The sequence below is a fragment of the Mustela nigripes genome, chromosome 15 (assembly GCF_022355385.1).
Source record: "Mustela nigripes isolate SB6536 chromosome 15, MUSNIG.SB6536, whole genome shotgun sequence".
NCBI classification, from domain to species: Eukaryota; Metazoa; Chordata; class Mammalia; order Carnivora; family Mustelidae; genus Mustela; species Mustela nigripes.
In genome coordinates, this window is record NC_081571.1 from 27,397,558 (window position 1) to 27,418,887 (window position 21,330).

General features: G+C 39.7%; 1 protein-coding gene across 5 annotated transcripts in view; it reads right to left on the reverse strand.

Annotated features, from left to right (window-relative positions):
* LRCH1 (leucine rich repeats and calponin homology domain containing 1) overlaps positions 1-21,330 on the reverse strand; it is a 196,309-nt gene that overhangs the window by 33,822 nt on the left and 141,157 nt on the right. For 3 of the 5 annotated variants that reach the window (XR_009400036.1, XM_059378050.1, XM_059378049.1), the window contains exons 9-16: positions 19,673-19,800; positions 17,168-17,235; positions 15,024-15,110; positions 10,488-10,577; positions 10,353-10,389; positions 6,058-6,111; positions 5,302-5,374; positions 2,417-2,521 (exon numbers count right to left, since the gene is read on the reverse strand). Coding sequence is in view for 3 of the 5 variants with exons in the window: in XM_059378050.1 (XP_059234033.1) it covers positions 2,417-2,521; positions 5,302-5,374; positions 6,058-6,111; positions 10,353-10,389; positions 10,488-10,577; positions 15,024-15,110; positions 17,168-17,235; positions 19,673-19,800 (642 nt within the window). In the remaining 2 variants the exon portion in view is untranslated. The remainder of the gene's footprint in view (positions 1-2,416; positions 2,522-5,301; positions 5,375-6,057; positions 6,112-10,352; positions 10,390-10,487; positions 10,578-15,023; positions 15,111-17,167; positions 17,236-19,672; positions 19,801-21,330) is intronic. The other 2 variants (XR_009400037.1, XM_059378051.1) reach the window with 1 other exon arrangement.

Consider the following 21,330-nt stretch of genomic DNA (forward strand, 5'->3'; position numbering starts at 1 on the left):
AAATGAGACACGGGAATAGAATACTAAAAAGACTTTAAATAAAGGGGAATTTTAATACAAAGCAAGACAGTGTACAAGGTCTAAAAATGCCAACTTTACCTAAAGCTAAAAAAAAAAGTATAAATGAAAGAAAAACTGCATTGCACACTGGGTTGAGTCAGGAATAAGATGCTGTTTCTTGACAAAGGTTGAGACAGGTGCAGACAATGGATACCAGCAGTAGGAGGAAATGAAACTGATGTGCTTATCAGCTTGGAAATGCCAAGAATGGCCACTGAACAGGATCTCCTACTTAAGAGGAAGGAGTAAGAACAGCATAAAATCGCAGGCTGTATTTCTCTTGCAAGATTAATTTGTATGCTTGTGAATACGCACAGGGCAGCTTCATTCATTTAAAAAATGTGTTGGAAAATATATGGAAATCACAAGGCCAAGTGTAGCACAAAGAGAATGAAAACGCATGTGAAAAATCAGATCTGGGAACCTGCACCACTATTTTTCAAGGATATTTCTGCACAGAAAATTTTCTGTTGTCCACAGCACATTCTAGACAAATTGCAAATAAGGGTAACTGAGGGAAGCACATGAATATTGGAAGCAATTCCTTTATTATGATTGTGGTACGGCATGATAGCTAACACATGAATCCCTGCAATTTGCACTTGTACAAAAAATAACAAGTAGAGAGTGTGAGATTATTTTATTTTCTGAGAGAGTTGTACAATTATTAATTTCTATGGAAATTTTAGGATTTTTTAATAGAAAGAAGACAGGGTGGCTTAGAGCTTTCACCAAGAGTCCTCGGTAAACAGCTGCAGAACGAGTATGGAAATGGTGCAGTGTTGGGACCCTGGGTGGCCTCCCTTCTGGCGCGAAGTTGTGGTGTGACCTCACCTTTCTGGTTTTAGTTGGCACATCTGTATAGATAGAAATTCTACTGCTACATAACATGACTAGATCTTTCCCAGCTTAAACAAAAACAGAAAAAAAGTCCTTTGGTTTCAGATATCACTCCTAAGGAAATACCAAATCACCCATAAATCTTTCATTTTAGGCTTGATTTCCTTTAAACAACAGCAGACCCATAAATAGCCATGTTTTCTGAAAAACAGAAATGCCTCTCCCCCTCTTTTTTTTATTTTTGAGTAAAGGAACAGTTTCTCAAGAAAGTTTCCACTGAACCCTCTTCAACTTCCAGAATTTAAAATAGGGACGATGTAAGGAGGGCTTCTGTCTCATTGCTGTTGTTGTTGAAGTGCATATCCAGTTAAAAAAAATTTAGAAATCTGTGCAATGGTAAAACTCCTTTTACAACTAACCTGACAAAATATACATGTGTCCTTCTTTATAAGGAAATTGGAAGAACTTTTTTCTATTGAATTTTGACCAGAAATCACAGCAAATGTTTTTAATATATTTTTCCTATATAACATACTTCGGTTAAAAGATAATTATGACTGGAAAATTTATTTATTTTATTTTCCTAAGAAATATATAGGAAATAAATAGGAAAACTTATTTTCCTGTTGTCTTTGCACTTTCATATCTCACTTCTCTTCCCTATAAATCATGCTGTTTCATTTAGCATTATTTTTGTCATTTTCTTCCTTAGAGCAAAATGTTTAAAATCTTAACTAACATTAGGTGACATGGAGATTCTGACCTATGTGGCATGTAGACCTAGATAACTGTATTTTGTTTTCATCTTTTAGGTTATTTAAGATATTTAATGGCACAAAATTAAGAGATACTCATAATAATCCAACGAGCTGTCTCCAATTTTTTATTGGCATATTTGGTTTTCAGGCCAATTTGAATATCATCTACATGAATGGACACTCAAAAAGGTAGAAGGTATCAAAAGTTAAAAGTGTGCAAATAACCAGAAAAAAGGGAAGAAGGCAAGTGATTTCTCTTCACTTTTAGAAATTTCTCAATGTTGACATTATTTTTAGTGTACCACTCGGGGGTCAGCCACGGTACTCATTACCTTAAAAATCTCATACGGTTAATCATAGATAATAAAAGATCGAACTCTCAACACACTTTGGGGCAGATGCAGGACCAAGCACAGACACTCCACATGTGCAACCCCCGGTTTTTATAAACAAGCAAACAAACAAACAAAAAACCCCCCAAAAAAACAAAAAACCCCAGTGGAAAAGGTAGAGAAAGAAATTCTTGTAAAGTCCTCCCGAAATCCAGAATTTTCAAGTTAATTAAATGCAGTTCGACAAACTGCTAGAGAACAACCCCCATGCACTTTTCTGGACTCTACTTTCCAGCTTTACTCATTGGTTCTTAGAGCAGGCATGCAGGCGAATATCATCTACCCTTAGCTGCACCGAAACAAGCGTTCAGTACATTCATTGGCTTATTAATGAGCACATCGAAGAATAGGTACAAGGCCACCTACCATTGTCACTGTCTCCTTCAGATGGAACACTGTAGCTAGAGCTGTCCCATGTTTGTGCCTGTGTAAGTTTGTTGAAGGAGATAGGAGGAAGAGTGAGGGCTGGGTCTGCAGGAGAGCAAGAGAGCCGGTCCGCGTACAGTTGGACAAGGACCAGGGAAAACCAAAGGGGCAGCAGCATTTCACAAATGGCATAAAGTTTGTATGGAAATGAAGCGAATTTCGTATTATGGGATTTCAATTCAAATGTACAATATAGGAGAAGAATGAAAGATGGCGCATGAAATAAAAAGAATGATAAAAACCGAGTGTTAGTACTTATCAATCATATACTTTGCATGCAGTTAATATCGTTAAGCTTAACAGTTCTGCAAGCCCACAGACTCAGAGCGCTCATGTTTCATGTCAGCAGAGAGGAAGAGTGCCCACAGATAACACAGATACAAAGCGGAAGACCTACCAGACCCCTTTTTCAAAAACCTTCTAAGTAACTAACAATCATAGCAAATACGATTCACACAAAAAAATGTGGTTACGTAGACAAAGCTTAATATGTGCAAATACATCTGTTATATAGAAATGAGACTATTACAGAATCAGTGTTTACCATTTGTCAATTTTTTTCCATGTCAATGCAAAATTTCTATTTAAAGGCTACTGGCATGCTTTATTGATAGCTCTAACTAGCCAAAATTCTGCTCAACCCTGGACACAGATACCGCTTCATGCTGTCTTTGGTACTGATCAGTAGAAGAACAATTGTTCATACTAGCAGAGTATTTTGAACAAATCTCATTCACTAAGAGATGTCAATCATTTTCAAGCACCTCTGAGTCAGGAATGAATATTCGAGTATGTACAGTTCTCTCTCTTTGGAGAAGAACACAGAAGAGAAAAAAAAAATTTCTTCTGAAGAAAACTATCAACCTACTTAAAAATCTAAGTTCTTATTCCAACGTGCTGATTTGAGCAGTCTGTTCTTATTTATAACACAGAAATCACATAAATCCATATACTTAACTTTAAAAGAAACATCAGTTGGCATTTAAAAGTTCCAAAGCTAATCAAATAGAATTTCTTTTCAAATCATGTTTAATTAAGATTGCTATGTATTATTGTTTTTAGAAAATGTGAAAAGTACACACTGAAATATGTTTAAATGACTAAATAAAATGAAAATATCCCCAATATATAATGCAGTTTTATAAAATTCCAACATGCCACTCGATGTTCCTGAAGATAAATCATCATTATTTACAGCAACCAAATTCCACAAAGCTTTCAACAACTAGAACAATTTCCACAGTGGTTAGTCTGCATTATAGAAAGGTTAGAAGCTTGGAGAGGAAATCATCTTTGTTTTCTGCTATTCAAAATAAATACCCCATTTCTTTTTCACCACGATGATGAATTTGAAATGGTTCAACAGTACGAGTACAATATTGATAAGCCGAGTTTGGACTCCATAAAAGAGAGAAAAAGAAATCACTGAGACAACTTTATACCTAAACTGTAAAGATGCACATTCAAAAGAATATTGTTCTTTGGAGATTCATTCAACTTTTGATTGCTCAATGATTAAATATATTTAAAATTCCTTAAAACTACATGTAAGGATTAGAAGCAAGTCTGTAGCCCAGTCTGTGGTCCTGAATGCACAGAGCTACCTCTCCTGGCAGGCCGGCACTGAAGGCACAGAGGAGAGGTGCCCACCAGATCATCTCTCCCAGCACACCCCTGAGACCCTGGGGAAATGGAAGCCTAGCCCAGATCCGACTGCATATGCTCGATGCCATAAATGAGGAGGCCAGTCATTTGAGCCTTATTTCACACACGGTTTGGCTTTCCATGAAACACCTACTAACCTTTGCCGTACCCTAGCATTTTCTCAAATAGCTTTGCCTTATAGCCAGCCCATCCAGGATGTCAGGAAACCATTATACCAGGCTACATGTTACCCATCCATCAACTTGCTCCTCAAACAAAAAAGTTATCTTCATGAAGGAACTACATTTGGGTTTTTTATAGGTACCTGTTTACAAACTATACCCACGTATACCTTCAAATCTTGCCAAGATGTTTTGCTGAAAAATCCAAGAATATCTAAGTTCTTTACGAGATTTTTGCTTAAACGTGGTCTGTGTCCTTTCTTAGCACTTACTTAAAAGCATGAGGGTCGTGAATGTATGCAAAGATCCAAAAGTATTAAAACAAAAAAGGACCTAAAAGAAGGTAGATCTGGCCAGAACTGTAGTGGAGAAATCAGAAGAACTGAATTTTTCTATGCATCGTCCTTCTTTTTAAAACCAACAGTTAGTTTTCACATGGCTGTAATTTACATCTGTGACTATACTAACAATAAATTAAAAGAGAAATGGCTAATAGAAAGGGTAATAAGAGAAATGGGGAATAGAAAAGCTCTTTTAAAGAAATGGCTTCTGACCACTCATGTGAGTTCTGAAATGATCGCCCTGTTGTCGAAGGAAATGCATGACCGTAGGAGGGTTCGAGAGCCGACAAGGGATATTCGAGAAGAATCATCCTGTGGGAGGCTGCTCTTGAGCTCAGCAGCTCCCTGGGAACCACTGGGTAAAAAACTCCTTGGACTATTTCTTCCCTGCTTGCAGGCCCCATGCCCTTTTCTCTTTGCTTGGACTAAGAAGGAGGGAAGATGTCTCCGACTGATAACGTGGGCGGAACGGGCGATTCACTGGAAACAAGGCTCCAAAGTCTGGCCTCCCCATGCGGTGGCAGAGCCCTGAGGCCCGGACACAGTGTCTACCAGGGTGCGTCCGCAGGGCTGCTCACGCTCACACACACACATGTCGGAGGCTAAAGAGAAACCACTGAGTGTTTACAAGCGTCAGGACGCTGAGGTCTTAATTTACCTGATCGAGGCTTCAGGCCAAACGGAGCGGTGCTGTTGGTGGTGGGAGAGATGGCAGGCGAGTTCGCTCTCATCTGCGGTATCAGAAGGAAAGGAAGCTTTTGAAAGACGAGCAACGGAAACAGAACTACACATGCTTCTCCACGTTCCAGAATTACAGGGGACCACTAGCTTTTTGACCGGCTGCTGTGTGATGAAGCCCCTGACTGAAAAAAATAGGGTGACCGGGCAGAGGTTGCCTGGGGGGAGAGCCAGTCAATTTTTATTTGCCCAATAAAAAATATTCTTTAACCATGTGACACGGGCGATCCTTTTCTGCTCCGGAAGAGACGTGTGCATGTGCACATACACACGGGCACACACTCAAGTCCCCCTCACAGCGGGCCCAGCTGATGAGGAATGTCATGACACAACAGGGGAGGAACACAGGTCACACCGACCAGTTTCACCTACACGGACACCACACACTGCACCACTGATGAGTCAAAGGACATTCGAAACCTTGTCTGTTTGAGCCATTACTCTGTTTTCTATAAAGATGCTGCCATATCTGGTTTTCAAAATATATCTTATAAAGTCAATCTTCCATTATGGATAGGGCCAGTTAAGACTATGATAGCTAAGGAGAGACACTCCCCCAGAGAATCGGCAATGCAATTAACTCATGAATCAAGACAATCTGATTATTTCTGTAAAAGATATTCCAGTTCGGCCTTCACAAACTACCTCAGCTTACAGGAATCTTCAGGAAACTTACCTCATTTGGAGAATACTCGCTCCCATTGCTCTGTAAAGTGAGATCATTTTGCACCTTCAAGGAAACATAATGCATGGAGTATTCCATTAGACCTTAAAGTTATTGAGACAGGAACAGCATCCATCTGACTTCCCTCATATCCCTGGCAGCTGGGCACTCAGTGAATATACACTGAATTAATCAATTAGTGTGTTAAGTAGTTAAGTGGATCACACTGACATATGCAGCTGTACTCACACTCAAAAAAATACATCTAAAGTATCACACAAACTAGAATAGGATCTCCCAGGGCAGAGAGCTCAGTCCAAAGTACCTGTAAACATAACCTGACTTGCTAGATTCCCAAGCCACGTGAGGGCTCCCACTTCCTCATTTGAACTACAGGTTTTTGGAAATGATACAAGGCAGTATTTCCCTAATACACAGAATCTCACTGGAAGCTTTTAATTTTTTAGGACTTTATTTATTATTTTAGAGAGGAGACAGACCAAGCTTGGTGTGCTTGAGCCTGGGGAGGGGCAGAGGAGAAGGGAGAGAATCTTGAGCAGACCCCAAGCTGAGCACAGAGCCTGATGGGGGTGGGGGTCAATCTCAAGACCCTATCATGAGCTGAAACGGAGAGTTGGGGGCTTAACCAACTAAGCCACCCAGGCACCCCTCATCGGGAGCTTTTAATAAATATACTTGCCTACACTCCAAATTACCTGAGACAATCTTATCATTCGACACCAGCTTGCTTTGGCAACCAGTGAGGAAACTCTAGGTTATTTCACTCAGATCAGCCTTCTTTATATGGTCATCATGGAACCAAATGATTACCCTAGTAAAAAAACTTGCTGATAGCTAGTATAAACATCTTCATTTATAGTACACCAAATTAGTATAAATTTAAGATGCCTGAGAAGGGCTATTTAAAAAATACTCCAAATTTTGACACATCCAAAGGAAAAACACATTTTTAGAATAAAATGTCATTAAATCCCTACTCAGTGAAATGGCTTTGTTAGAAATACGAACAAGTACCCCAAGGTTCAATTCTCTCTATTAAGCAATTCCTTCTGCTAATTTTTTCTTGTTGTTCCCCCTTCACCTTCCCCAATTTGATATTATTTATGGAGGAGGCTATAATTTGCAGTTCTTTCCTGAATGGATGCCAGTGCTACCCAAACTTAATACAGACCATCATCTCAAGTATATTAAAAGTCAGACATTGTGATGTAGAAACCATCTCGGCCCTACCTATGGTACTGGGGAGGGCCACAGTTCACACCCTTTCTCTGTGTGTCTGGCTGGCTCCCACACTGTGCCGATTCTGCCACAGCTGTGTGCTGGGACACTTCCAAATCCAAACAACCCTCCCAAATCCAGGTTTACTTCCATCTCTCTAAAGCCCACCTCTTCCCCAGTCTCCCAGAGTACCTAAAATACTCAGGATCACAGACCATCTCAAATTCTTTCAATTTTCTCAATATCCAAGTCTTCTTCTCTCCACATTTTTAAAGACATCTTAAAAGTAAGGACAACTTCATATCCTTCATAGCCTAGTTCCCGACACCCAAAACAAGACCAAACCCAGCATAAGTACTCAACAAAACTGGCTTATTGATTCAAGACTTATGCTAAAGTTATTCCTTTCTTTCTGAATGAGACAGAAGAGAAAATATAAAAATAACCAAATCATAAATGAGGACCACATTTAGATTCTGTATAATCATTAGCACTGGCCTTGCTAATCCACTACTTTCTCTTCCTCCTCCTTGTGACTTCCAGGGCCTGCTATCTGATCCCTTCTTTTTAAAGTCATTGAGATGGGCCAATCATGGACCGACAAATGCCCTAGACAAGGAAGACCATGAGTAAGAATTTTCTACACCAAACAGGAGTTCTCATCCAACCAAAAGGAAAAAAAAAAACCTGACGTATATTAATACAAAACATTACAAATCAGAGATGGAGTGGAGGTATCTTTTTTCTAGAGGATCTGCATCTTAAACTGATACTCCTGAATTCATGCACCCAGGTGGACATCTGTTTTACTAGAGTCAAAAATGGGTCAGCAGCAGGACCCTAACCAGTCCTAAAGTACCTCTTCATTGAGTGCTTATGGGTTGCAATGGAAAAACAGAACAATGATTACACAGTGGACAAATCAAGTGACACAACAGATGGGCAATCAAATTAACATCACCAACAGGTCCATTTCCAGACACGTGTGACACCCTGAAAAGGACACAATTTCACTTGTGCAGTGTTCCAATCGAGAACACAGAATCTCAACTCAGCACAAGGAAATATGAGGGACTTTTGTCTCACAAAATAAGGGGCACGCCATTCAAAAAGAGGAGAGCTATATTCTTCAAAATTTCAAGGTGGTAAAAACCAAAAGAAGGTTACAAAAATGTTCCAGAGTCGGGGCACCTGGGTGGCTCAGTGGGTTAAAGCCTCTGTCTTTGGCTCGGGTCATGATCTCAGGGTCCTGGGATCGAGCCCCGTGTTGGGCTCTCTGCTCAGCAGGGAGTCAGCTTCCCTTCCTCTCTCTGCCTGCCTCTCTGTCTACTTGTGATCTCTGTCTGTCAAATAAATAAATAAAATCTTTAAAAAAAGAAAAATGTTCCAGAGTAAAGGAAACTATAGATACCTCCTAACTAGATACAATGCCTACCACTAGACTGGATCCTCTATGGGAGAAGAAAAAAAACACCGTGAAGAACACCATGAGATCAATCAAACAGTTTGGAATATGAATGGTCGATTAGATGAAAACAGCTTATCAACGCAAGTTTCTGAATTTGATAACTGCAATGTAGTTATGTAAAATAAGAGCTCTATTCTTAGAATACACACAGTGAAATATTTAGGGGGAAAAGGACTATGATGAATAAAACCCTCAGATGTTTCCGAAAAAGAACTTGTGTGGAGAAAGAGAGAGAAGAAACCATACCACAAATGCAGTAAAACATTAATAATAGGTCACTCTGGGTGAAAGGATGCAATTTTTGTAATCTTCTGTAGAATCTTGCAAATTTTCCTCCTATTTTCCTAAGTTTAAAATGATTTCCAAATAAGAAGCTTAAAATAAATTGTGGGTCAACTATAATCAATCAACAGTCAAATAGGGGTGCCGTACAGAATCACAAGAAGCCTGCTTCAAGGAGAGCCTGAGGTAATGGGCTGGGGACGGCGGCAGCCTTCACAGAAAAGTCTTCCTGATGTTCCAGGACTGGGTAATTCAGGACTGGGCAATTCAGTGATGCCTCTACCAGCGAAGACACAGTAGAGCAATTCTGGCTGAGGAGCCCACCAATAATAACAGAGTGGTGGAGTGAGAGGCATAGCTAACATCTAGGAGCCCCTGGTTGTGGGGCTGTTCCCAATTTACAGAAAATGAAGGTGAGGTGTAGAGAGGTGGCCCATAGTTAGAAGTCTTTGAGGTGGGATTAGATCTCAACGTAATTCTAAGTCATGGCGCTAGACAATGAAACCATATTGGTTCTCTCTCATCTTGTTTAACACAGAGACGTAGCCAGTTAAGAGTGTGAAACTGCTTCACTACACTTCACATAAGGTGTGGACATAAGGTGAGGACACACCTCAGGGACATAAATTGGTATGTCCCAAATTTAGCCATCCCAAACCCACTCACTAGAGCGGGATGAATTATGGTGTCACACAAATGTCCCTCCCAAGCCACTGGCTCAAACCTATCTTTACAACTGTTTCTCTGGAACCTTATAGGCTCATCTCTAGTTTTATGCCAAAACTGCTTTCAGTAGCCACCAAAATTCCACCTAGTGTAACGCCACCCTTACTCTGCCCCCACATAATCCCACCAGGTCTCTCCGCCAAAGTTCTCCTAATTCTCCCAGGTGCTTCCCAAATCATTTGTTCTTGCCTCTCATGTCTTTTCTAGCTTATTTCCACCAGGCCACTTCCTAGGCTTCGTTCTTGGCTCTAAAATATACACTGAGCTGTCCTACATCTTTCTGAAGCAGCAGGTTCCCTAGCTATCTTAGTTGCTACCGTCTGGCTTGGCAGGACTATCTGACTCCCAGAATTGAGAGAATTTAATGGGAAGGGCAAACTCTTATCTTTAATGAAAGATGAACTAGGATAGGCAGGAAAACTAAATAAGGTAAAAATTTAAAACATGTGAAAAAACAGACCATGAACAAAATTGAATATTAGTCTCACTAATGAATGTTCTGCCCTATGATCAATCTTTTATAGACTATGGTAGCCACTATTCTGTGGCAGAATACTGCACGGAGTTCTGGTTAATCCAAGAGCGGCCTTACCTCACACACCGGAGAGGTCTCCAGCTGTATTTGACCACTGTAGGAATAAAGAAAATGACAAAAAGTAGAATTTAAAGCATACATATGTCAATGTAGAAAGAGAAAATATATTCGGTTACAAGAAGGTCAACATACTTTAGTGCAGAATCTTGTAAGTCTAAGACTTCTGCTGATTCCATAGGATAAAAGTTTACAACATTTCTCTCTGTAATATTGGTGCTTAATCTAAAGAGAAGGGGGAAGAAGATGTTAGCAAATTTATTAAACTTTTCATATGTTCTAAGATTTTAATAAATCCAGTGTTTTGGGTCATATTTAGTTTATTGTTTTAGTATATTAAAAAGTTATATTTATCATTAAATTTAGTAATCAAAGATTTATGGTAGAACTTTCATGGTATTGAAAAGACCACATGGTATTCTCCCACCCACCCTGGGCCAGATTTTATACAATTTTAATTTTCAGTCTGTTATTGGTATTGAAATCTAACTTACTTGCAATATAACAGTAATTTCTGTTAAAGTCATAATATTCCTAGATAGCAATGCTGAGTTCTATTCTAGAAATTGATGAATTTATAGAAGCATATAAAATTGCTAAGAGTACTATATGTACCAAGAGCATTTTGTTTCAATGGGAAGATATCTTTGACATACATGAATACTCTCACTTCAAAAATTAAAATTCATAAGCTATTCGATATGCAATTTTATTTGTGTAATTGTCTTACAGATAGTTTCAGAATTTCTGCAATTTTGAGTTGAATTCTTTCTAAGATCTGTAAAACCAGGAATTGCTGAGTCATAAAAGTTACAAGGCTATCTTTAAAGAAGAGATGAGTCACATTATATATGCTTACTGAAAATGCTATCAAACAAATAATCAGAAATCCTGAAGAAAATAAACCAAGATAAAGGCAAAATACGATACCAATATTCAACTAGATTTTCTAATGTTAAGGCTGTATGAAAGGTTAATCCTATAATCAACCGCTTCATGCAAACAAAAAGTTTGGATTATGAAATATGAGATAAAGGAAAAACCCAATATGCATGTAAAGTTTTTATTATTAATAGTCAGTCTCAAGCAGCTAGAAATAAATGACCCCTTGAAGTGCTCTCTCTTTATAAAAACAAACACAAGACTCTTTTTAAATTACCATTATACTGGCTCACAGAAACATTATTATACATTAGAACTGTCCTATTGTGATAATTATTTCAGGATGAACAACAAAGATAAAAAGCAGCCAAAGGAGTGGATAATTTTAGGGAGGAAATGAAATCCATACAAAGTTTTATGCGTTTTAAAATGACACTCCATAAAGATGTAAATCAATTAGCTCTTGGAAGTTTACTCAGGGCTCTTTTCTCCCAATTCAAGCACACACCCACCATTCCGACTTGCTGGACATTCTTGGCAACTCATTGCCTCAAATGTTTCCACACTGGAGAGGAATCTCGAGGTCCTCAGTTCATCCCACTTCTCATGAAGGAAGACGAAACTAAGGCCCAGAGCTGGGAACACTCCTCCAGGTCCCTAGGATTTTTACTACTGGGCTCCAGTCCCACATTCCCAAGCCACTTCTATTTCCACCAAACTAGGCTGTTCTTTTTCCCTTTGGGGTTCACGTATTAATCAATCTCAAATTTGTAAGAAAAGTGTATTGGAGGAGTGATACAAAATATAAAAGTTGGAAGTATTAAAACAGTATGAAGTTTGAAGGCCCCAATTGTGGCCTTCTCTGTGTCACATCATGTCTTCAAGGCTCGTTCCTGGACTCAAGCTCCCTCCCCATCGATACACTTGGCCTTGGGACTCTCATCCTCCTTAGAAGGCTCTGTTACTGCAGCAGAATATGAAAATGACTTTTTTTTTTTTTTTTTAAGATTTTGTTATTTGAGAAAGAAAGAGCATGAGAGAAAGAACACAAGCAGGAGGCAGGGGGAGTGGAAGAGGGAGAAGTTGGTTCCCCAATGAGCAGAGCGCCCAATGTGAGGCTCAATCCCAGGACCCTGAGATCATGACCTGAGCCAAAGGCAGAGGCTTAACCCACTGAGCCACCCAGGCATCCCTGAAAATGACTTTCAAACCTAAGTCTCGAAGCCCCAGGACTGAACACCTAGCAGCAGAATGGACATTGCCATCTTGAGTTTTTTTTCAGTGCGTCCTACGCTGACCCCAACATCCTCCTCTTCAAACCTGCTGCCCCTCCTTGTTCCCCACCTTAGGTAATGAGAAGGGGCTCAGATCTAAACACTTTGGACAGTTCCTTCCACTGTTCTCACCACCCACTTCAAATGATCACCAAAGAACTACAACACTACCTACCACTAAGTATCTCCAATTTATAAAATCTAAAGAAAAATATTTAGAAATACCTACAGAAAAAACACCCATTGTAATATATTTCCTTCCAGTTTTAACTTTTTCTAGGTTTCTGACGTGACTGAGACCCGATTCTGTCTCTATAATTGGAATCAAACCTTTGCATTTCATATACTTTTTGAAGTGAACATTATAAAATGAGCATTCTAAAATATACTGGAAACTTAAAAAAAAAGTTGTATCAGACACATTATGGTCCATTTTATTAATTAATACTTATACTTAGTTATCTCCAAACTATTGGATTATTTCTTTTTTCCCAAATATTTGCTATAAAAACACCTTCCCCTTCACAATTTTTGTTCATATCTCTTTGTCTCTCAGGATAAATTTTTAGAATCTATTCAGAATGTTCATATATTTTATAGGCTATGGCCACATACTATAGGATGTCTTCTAGAATGGTTTTGCCAATTTACCTTCCTACTAATTTAGATATTATTTTATTAATATTTTAATATAAATTATTAAAATAATTTAGATATTATTTCAAATCCTCACCATCCTAAAAGGATAAGTACTTGGATCCAACCTTCTAGATGAGGAAACGGGCATGTAGTGTAGTTCTCTCTTACCCAGACTAACGGTGTGGGAGCAGAGTTCAGAATCAGTGGCTGGCAGATCCCAAGTCTGGTCTTCTTCTCAGATAGTCTGTTTCCCCATTCTTTATAATTTCATGTAAATACACAATACACACACACTCTCTTGTCCCTGTTTCCTCTCATTGACTGCCCTGGTTTAGGATGTGAAGCTCACCTCTTTTAGGAGTACACCTCGATTAGGCATTCACTAATAAGCTAAGCTCTGAGCCAAACATTAGGGACAACTGGTAACATGAAGAGTCATATTTGGAAACCACCACTACCTCCCTCTACATATAAAATAAGGCCTGGGCTCCTCAACGCAGCATTCAAAGGCACCCCTAGCACCCCCGCTGCCCTGCTGTGGAGTCTCAGTCCTGGCTATCCATCAGAAACACTGGCAGTATTTTTGAAAAGTGCAACAGTCAGGCCCCAGCCTCACAGGTGGAGTGGGGTGTCTGGGTTTTGAATGTTACACAAGCAGTACTGAAGCACAGAGAAGGCAGAGATTATCACTACCCAAACCGTTCCAAGCTCGCTCCACTCCCTGTTGACCTCTGTGCCTTTGCCTAAACCTTTAATTCAATCCAGGATTTCCCTTCTTGAAAGGGCCAGTTATTAAAGGCCCAGATGAACTATCCCAGGCTTCACAGAGGCCAGCCCAACCATCTCCCTGTTTCTATCTGGGGCCAGGCCTTCACTTCCAGCACTTAAATCTATTCTGCTTAAAAATAACTACTCAAGGCAATCTCTACCACCATTTAAGTTCTTAGAAGGCAAGAGCTGTGTCTTATTCATCTCCTTATCCCCCAAGGTGCACACGGTAGATCTTCCCATGCTCTAAGCACCCAACTAATATCTGCAAAACCAAAATGCCTTTCAAATCAATTGCTGAAGGTTTCCAACCACACAAACTGACCCATCACTCTTGGGGTCAGCCGATGTTGGTGGTGACCCATCATTAACACTCTGGGGACGCATGAACCACCATTTTCATAAATTTGCAAAATGTGGTGTGGTTTCCGTGTTCAACATATTCTAAGAAAACATCATCTTCTCATCTGAGTCCCTGGGACCCCTAAACAATTTACCAGGAATAAGTTTGGCATACATTTCTCTAGTGATAAAGTAGTTAGGACCTGACACCAGGTATATGGTCTTTGTGAAAAATATTTTGTCCGTGGGAATTCATAATCCTTTGCGAAGAAACCAAAAACTGTACCTACCGTATACAGTGTCTGTTACTGACAATGGCCAATTCAATTATAAAATTATCTTGTGATCCAAATCTTCAGAAATATATTATTTAGTCAACATATATTTAGCATCTCAGAAACCAACATAACAGTACCCGATAAACCAATTCTTTCTTTTTTGGAAAATCTCCCTGATATTTCTCTAAGTTGGGAGTCAAATTTTAAGCCATATCAAATATGCACTTTTATCGTATTTCTGTTTTCTAAGAATTATACCAAAAGCTTCCATAAGAATTTACGAAGGTGCCTAAATTTCATTAAGGAGTAGCAAAAGGAGGAAATGATCGCAATCACTCCAGAACTGTGACTCTTCTATTTGCGGATCTTGTGAGAACTCCTCTTTTTTTGGTGCTTAGACTAAGCTCAAATGGTGTGAGATAACGTACTCAATAAATTAGCACACATTATTTACACATGAAGCCTGGCCCCAGGAAAGACGCCCATACCTGTTGGGATCTTGCAGCAAATCTACTGCTTCTCTCAGTTGTTCAATCATTGCTATATTCATGTCCTGGTCTTTGGACGAATTTACTCTGCAGCATGAACCGAGAGGTAAGAACAAAAAGGATTACTGGAATGTGGCTATTGTCCAGATTCTTAAGAACAAATGTATAAAAAGCCAACTCACATATAAAAAATGATTTTGACCAGCTCAACACGATAATGAACACGTGTCAGTCCCCTGTGGAGTGGGCTGCCAGAAGGTAGCAGAGGTGGAGCTTCTGGGTGGGGGAAGCCCAGCTTTGCTACAATCCAGCAGGTCACACAAAGTCTCAACGTCATGGGCCTGCCTCTGCTCCTTTATAAAACCAAGGCAGTGGTCCAATCGAGTGGTTCTCACACTGAGCTTTCCTGAGCCCCGGGAGTTGGGGGGGGATGCACAGGGTACCCAGCTGCAGCAAGTGTGCACCACTTCTGGGTCTTCTACCTCCGGAGCAACCAGTGTGCCCGATTTTGTTGCTTTCATACAATACAGGACTTTACTGGGGGATAGTTGTTCTCAGTGTGGGTTTTTTATGCAGCAAAATCATCTGTGGCACTTAAAAAAAAAATGCCAAGATGGATACTGGGGCTTGGGCTTTTTATTAAGCTCTATAGACAGCGTTGAGAACAACAGATATAAGATTTTGAATGGGGTTTCCAAGGCTTTATGCACCGCTGGCCCTTGAAAGACACAGGTGTGAATTGCATGGGTCCACTTATACATGTTTTGTTTTGTTTTTTCAATAAATATTGGAAAATTTTTTAGAGATTTGTAACAATTTGAAAAAATTCACAGATGAACTGCATAGCCTAAAAGTACTGAGAAAGGGAAAAATTAGTTATTATTCTAAGAATACAGTATATAATACATATAAGAATATGTTAACTGTTTATGTTATTGGTAAGTCTTCTGGTCACAGATTATTAGTAGTTTAGTTTCAGGGAGGATTGAAAATTAGATGCAGACTTTTGATTGCACCCAACCCCTGTATTTTTCAAGGGTCAGCTATAGTTTAAAAAAAAAATCCTCCCTATATAATCTCTTTCCCCATAATCCTATGATTCTGTAATCAAACTAGTCCTCCTTGACATTATAGCAATATATTCAAAGAATAGTTGATAATACTGGACAGTGATTTGAAAGGAACGTAGCAGTGTTTTTAAAAGTTAAGAGAAATTTGATGATGGTTACTGCTTTCCACTCCAGAACATGAGCCAATGTGTTTCTGAGTGGAGAAACTTTTCAACAGTATAGTAAATCCTCACTATGGGGAAATGTCTCCCAAGGTATAAAGGAGGATCCAGGCGCACATGCCAGATCATGGAAAACAAAATCCTGAGAACCAAAAATCTACTTATTCCACATGGTTCAAGCTCAATTCCCCTGGAAATCATTTATTGTCTGATAGATGACTCATGCCCTCCCCTGTAAAGTTGTCAAAGTAAAATCTTCAGATGCAATAGAGTTGGAGGGATATCCACCTGACGTGAGATTTCTTGGGTTCAATCCCACCCTCTGTGACCTTGGGCATCTCTCTGTGTCTCAGTTTTGTCCCATGTGAAATGGGGGATAATGATAGAACTTATAGGATTGTTGTAAAGACGACATGAGTTACTACCTGTGAAGTATTTAGGACAGTGCCTAGCACACAGTATTTAATAAATGCTAGCTATTACAACTGTTAGACATGGGACCAAGACATGAGAGGTATATGGTTTTCTCAGACCTTGAATCTGAAGACAGTTCAAGGGAGAGGGTGACGGGGACTATATAGTGCTCGGGGTCCAGTGGTTGGTTTCCTCAGGCAAATAAATGGAAGTAAGCTAGAATCTCTAACATAGGAAATTTATCTAATTTCCTGAATCAAATTCAATCCACAGCCTCTAGTCAGATAAAACTCCCTGCCAAGGAAGAGGTTTAGCCTTCCACTATGACAATAAGCATCCGACAGAGAAAAACTTGCAACTTATCGATATAACATTAGGTGAGATTATCAGCTTGCCCAAAGAAAAGGAGACCAAAATTCTATCATTTTACAGGGCTGCCTTCAGCTTGAACCATGAACTTTACAGGACAGTGGCTCATAACCAGGCCCTGGGGACTCACATTCCCTCAGACTGCCAGTGCGTGTCCTCTTCTATCCGTAGCAGTTCTTCACAGTCCTCAGCCCTATCCTGTGGACAGAACATACAGATCTTCTCAGAGCCACTGGCTGTCAAGAGTCAACAGTCAAACCCTGCCTTAGTCCATGTCCACAGGAGCATTATTCTCAACAGCATTATTCTCAAGTGTCCACCTATAGACGAAAGGATAAGCAAAATGTGGTCTATACATACAATAGAATGTCACCCAGCCTTCAAAAGGAAGGAAGTTCTGACACATGCCATAACGATGGTGAACCCGCAGGACATCCCGCTTAGTGAAGTCAGTCAGTCACCAGAAGCCAAAGACTGTAATACTCCAGTTCTATGAGCTGCCTACACGGGTCCCTCATAGAGACAGAAAGCAGAATGGTGGCTACCAGGGGTGAGGGGAGGAGGGAAATTAAAGTTGAACAGGTACAGTGTTTTTGTTTGACAAGATGAAAAGAGTTCTGGAGATGGACGGTGGTGATTGTTGCACAACAATGTGAATGTACTCACCACAGAACTGCACACTTCAGTATGGCAAATGGTAAGTTTCATGTTACATGTATTTTACCACAATTAAAAAAAAAAACAAAAACAAAAACCTGACCCAGGACCACAGCACCTGTTAACTTAGAGTCAGAAATGTAAAGCTTAATTCTATTTCCTATTGCACTCTTAGCACCTCCAGACATTCAGATGTCTCTGTTAGTTGGGCCCGTTGGTCACATGAGGAAGCACCTTCTACTTTTTTTGAGAGGAGGGGAGTGTGTGTACGTGTGCATATGTGTGTAATCTTGGGGAAAAAGAAAGTGCAAAATACTGAACAGAAAATGCCTCAAATTGTATCTAATAGTTTCATGCATACCGCACTCAGATTTCACTGAAATGTCTCTCCCCCCACCAACACACCATTATTATTCCAAATAAATGTGACAGGATTAGTTAGCACAATGTGTCTCTCTGCCAAGACTTCCATGTGCTCCTGTCCACTGTCAACTCTGACACAGAGTTCTGCTGCTGTAACTCAGACTACAGCCAGCAAGGAGCCACCCCTGAATGGTGGTACGTTCCTTGGGCAAGGAAGAAACAACAGACAGACACAAGGACTGACACACTGTTAACTAACTGAAACCCAGCCCATTCTCTAGATATATCATTGAGAAGAGTCTTCTTCTGAGGAAGTAGCTAGCACTGGATGCTAGCCTCTGGCTTAAAAAACACTCAGGCTTTTCTTTATTAATTATAGATATAGTGCATAGTACAGTAAACACAGAAATTCCTGTGTCACTATCCAAATAACAGTAAGATTCGTGGGTGAAAATATACTACCAGAAATGAGCAAAAGAACATGTTCTAATCTCTCTTTGTTGGGTTTCAACTATGGGATCCATGCGTATTTCCTTCTAATTCTCAATGTCATGATAAAATAGCCAATAATATAAAATACCAATTTTTTTCAATATGCAAAATAGGACTAATGGATTTCTTTTGCTAAGTTACAGGGTTATACAGTTCATTCTCATTATTTGTGGGTTCCATTTTTATAAATTTACCTACTCACTAAAATTTATTTGTGAATGAATCAATAAATCGGGGATTCTGTAGAGCAGTGAAAACCTTGGGTCCGCAATGGGCATATGTTCCCAGATGAGGCAAAACAAAGCAATGCTCTGCCCTCATACCGACCCAGCCCAGCAGCCATCCCAGCACCAATCTCAGGAAACAAGGACAAGCACTGAGAGACCTCACCCCTGCTTTACCACAGTAAGCCCGAGACCATCATCTCTCATGAGTCTCAGTGAAAATGAATTTTATTCAATTACCCTTGTGATTCCTGGGGGCCACAATCTGAGCCAGAAGGACTGGCAGAAACACACCAATCATATCTCAAAGTGGAACCTTCACTACCAGTGTTAGTACAGGGCTAGTGTTCTTCTATTCTCTGTGTCGCAACTGGGATGAAAGGTCACCGGAGAATGCAGTGATTTCATCCAGACTTTCAACACCTCAGTGCAAGGATGAGAGCTCAGGTGTAAGTATCCTCAGAGTGACCTTCCCAGAAAGAGAAGACCTCTGTTTCTAGATTTTCAGTCTCTCCGTTTTTTCTCTATACTACAGACATACTCCCAAGAAAAGCATTCACCTAGAATACATGGAAAAGAACGTAAAATTGTCTATTTTAACTTTTAGTGATGGTAATGCTGACACGTCTGCTAACTTGTCCTGCACTGAGAGGTGGAAAGCTAACTGATCACTGAATATAAAGGAAGTAAGACACATTTACAGATACACGAGACGTATCACAGGGACCAGCTCCCAACATCAGGAAATAGACATCCCATGCTTTGAGAAGATATTTTAGAAACCTGAGGAAACTGGCAGTAAGCTGATATTTAAGGTGATTGACTAGTAACCTTGAACTTAAATGCAAAGGCACCAAACAGAAGAAAATTTTTTAAAAATTAGCAGATTTTCAACTTGCCTTAATATAGGTTATACATTCTGAATGGAGAACATCTTTTCCATCAGTAAATTGGTCTCTTTCTTCTCCTGAGTTGTCATTGTCACCCAACAGGGAAGGCTCTGGTTGAAATTCCTGATGAAAGTCCCCTATTAGGAAAACGTAGAGAAAGACAAAAAGATGGTTTCATGAAGAGATGAGCAAAGCACGGATAACCCTCACCTACCATCAGACTTTCAGACCCTGCCCTTGCTTCTTCTGGAGGTTTTATGAACGACCCAACTTGTCTCTTCCCTGAGGAGTGGGATGAAAAGATGAATGAAGGAAGAAAAAGAGAAAAAAAAAAAATAGAAAGCTCCCCCCACCCCCATGGCAAACTGGAAAGTCTAAACTTCTCTATGGCTTCATCCCTTAAAGAAATGAAATCTCTTATAACTTTCTTAAGAAACAGAGGCGCCTGGGTGGCTCAGTGGGTTGAGCCACTGCCTTCGGCTCAGGTCATGATCTCGGGGTCCTGGGATCGAGTCCCGCATCGGGCTCTCTGCTCAGCGGGGAGCCTGCTTCTCTCTATCTCTCTCTCTCTGCCTGCCTCTCCATCTGCTTGTGATTTCTCTCTGTCAAATAAATAAATAAAATCTTAAAAAAAAAAAAATTTTAAAAATTAAAAAAAAAAAAAAGAAACAGAGGAAACCAAGTTTGAAAGAGGCAAAAAAAAAGGAAGTTTGAAAGAGGCAACAGGAACACCAAGCAGATCTCTTCTTCATGATTTGCAAACTGAAAAGAAGTGAGTAGGGCACCCTTTAAGGACTCCTACCCAGAATACCCACTTCTAGAGTTCTAGAGCAGGGAGGAAAAAACTCACTGGTGACAAATTACATATTTCTTTTGTTTTAAAAATTTGCCTGCACTACCTTGTAGACCATGTCATGTTACATAGCTTATCCAAGTTAATAATATGGCAATTATGTTTTTGCATAGAGTATACAGTAATTTTGGGGGGGGATAATGTAAGGTTCCAACCAAAACCTCAGATACATGTAAGTGCTAAACTTAAAAACCTGAAGGTAGAAAGTGAAAGCAAACACTAGACATTGATTTGGTTCACACGGCTCTCCCATCACTAATGAGAGCATTTTCAAAGATTTAGGGAGAAAATCTGCATATTAATCTAGTTCTATACTGTTCATATATCATGAAGTCATCTCTGCCACAAATCATTAAACACTAAATTTTATTATTTTCTATTAAAGTCATTGAATAAACAGGAGCAGTAAAAAAAAAAAGAAAGAAATACTGCCCTAATATAATCAAATGAGGGCTCCTCACCAAGATATGAAATACACTGCTAGGATTTTCAAGAGAATGAAAATTCTCTTGGTCATAAAGTACTTAGTGATCACGTGGTGATTATTAGAGAACCACAGAATTTGACAGCTACTGAAGATCTTATGTATTAATTAATCTAATCACCTCATTTATAGGTAAGAGAACTAAGGTCATTTGTCTTGTCCAAAGTCAAGTGTATTCCTGGGCACACATCTCAACTACATTTCCCATCTTCATGTGTAAGAGATGTGGCCATGTATCCAGGCCTCCTTGTAAGTGATGGGCACTTCTAGGCTCAGTCCACTAAAAACCCCCTGTGAACAAGGTTCCGTGCTTGGCCAGCTTCTGCCTTA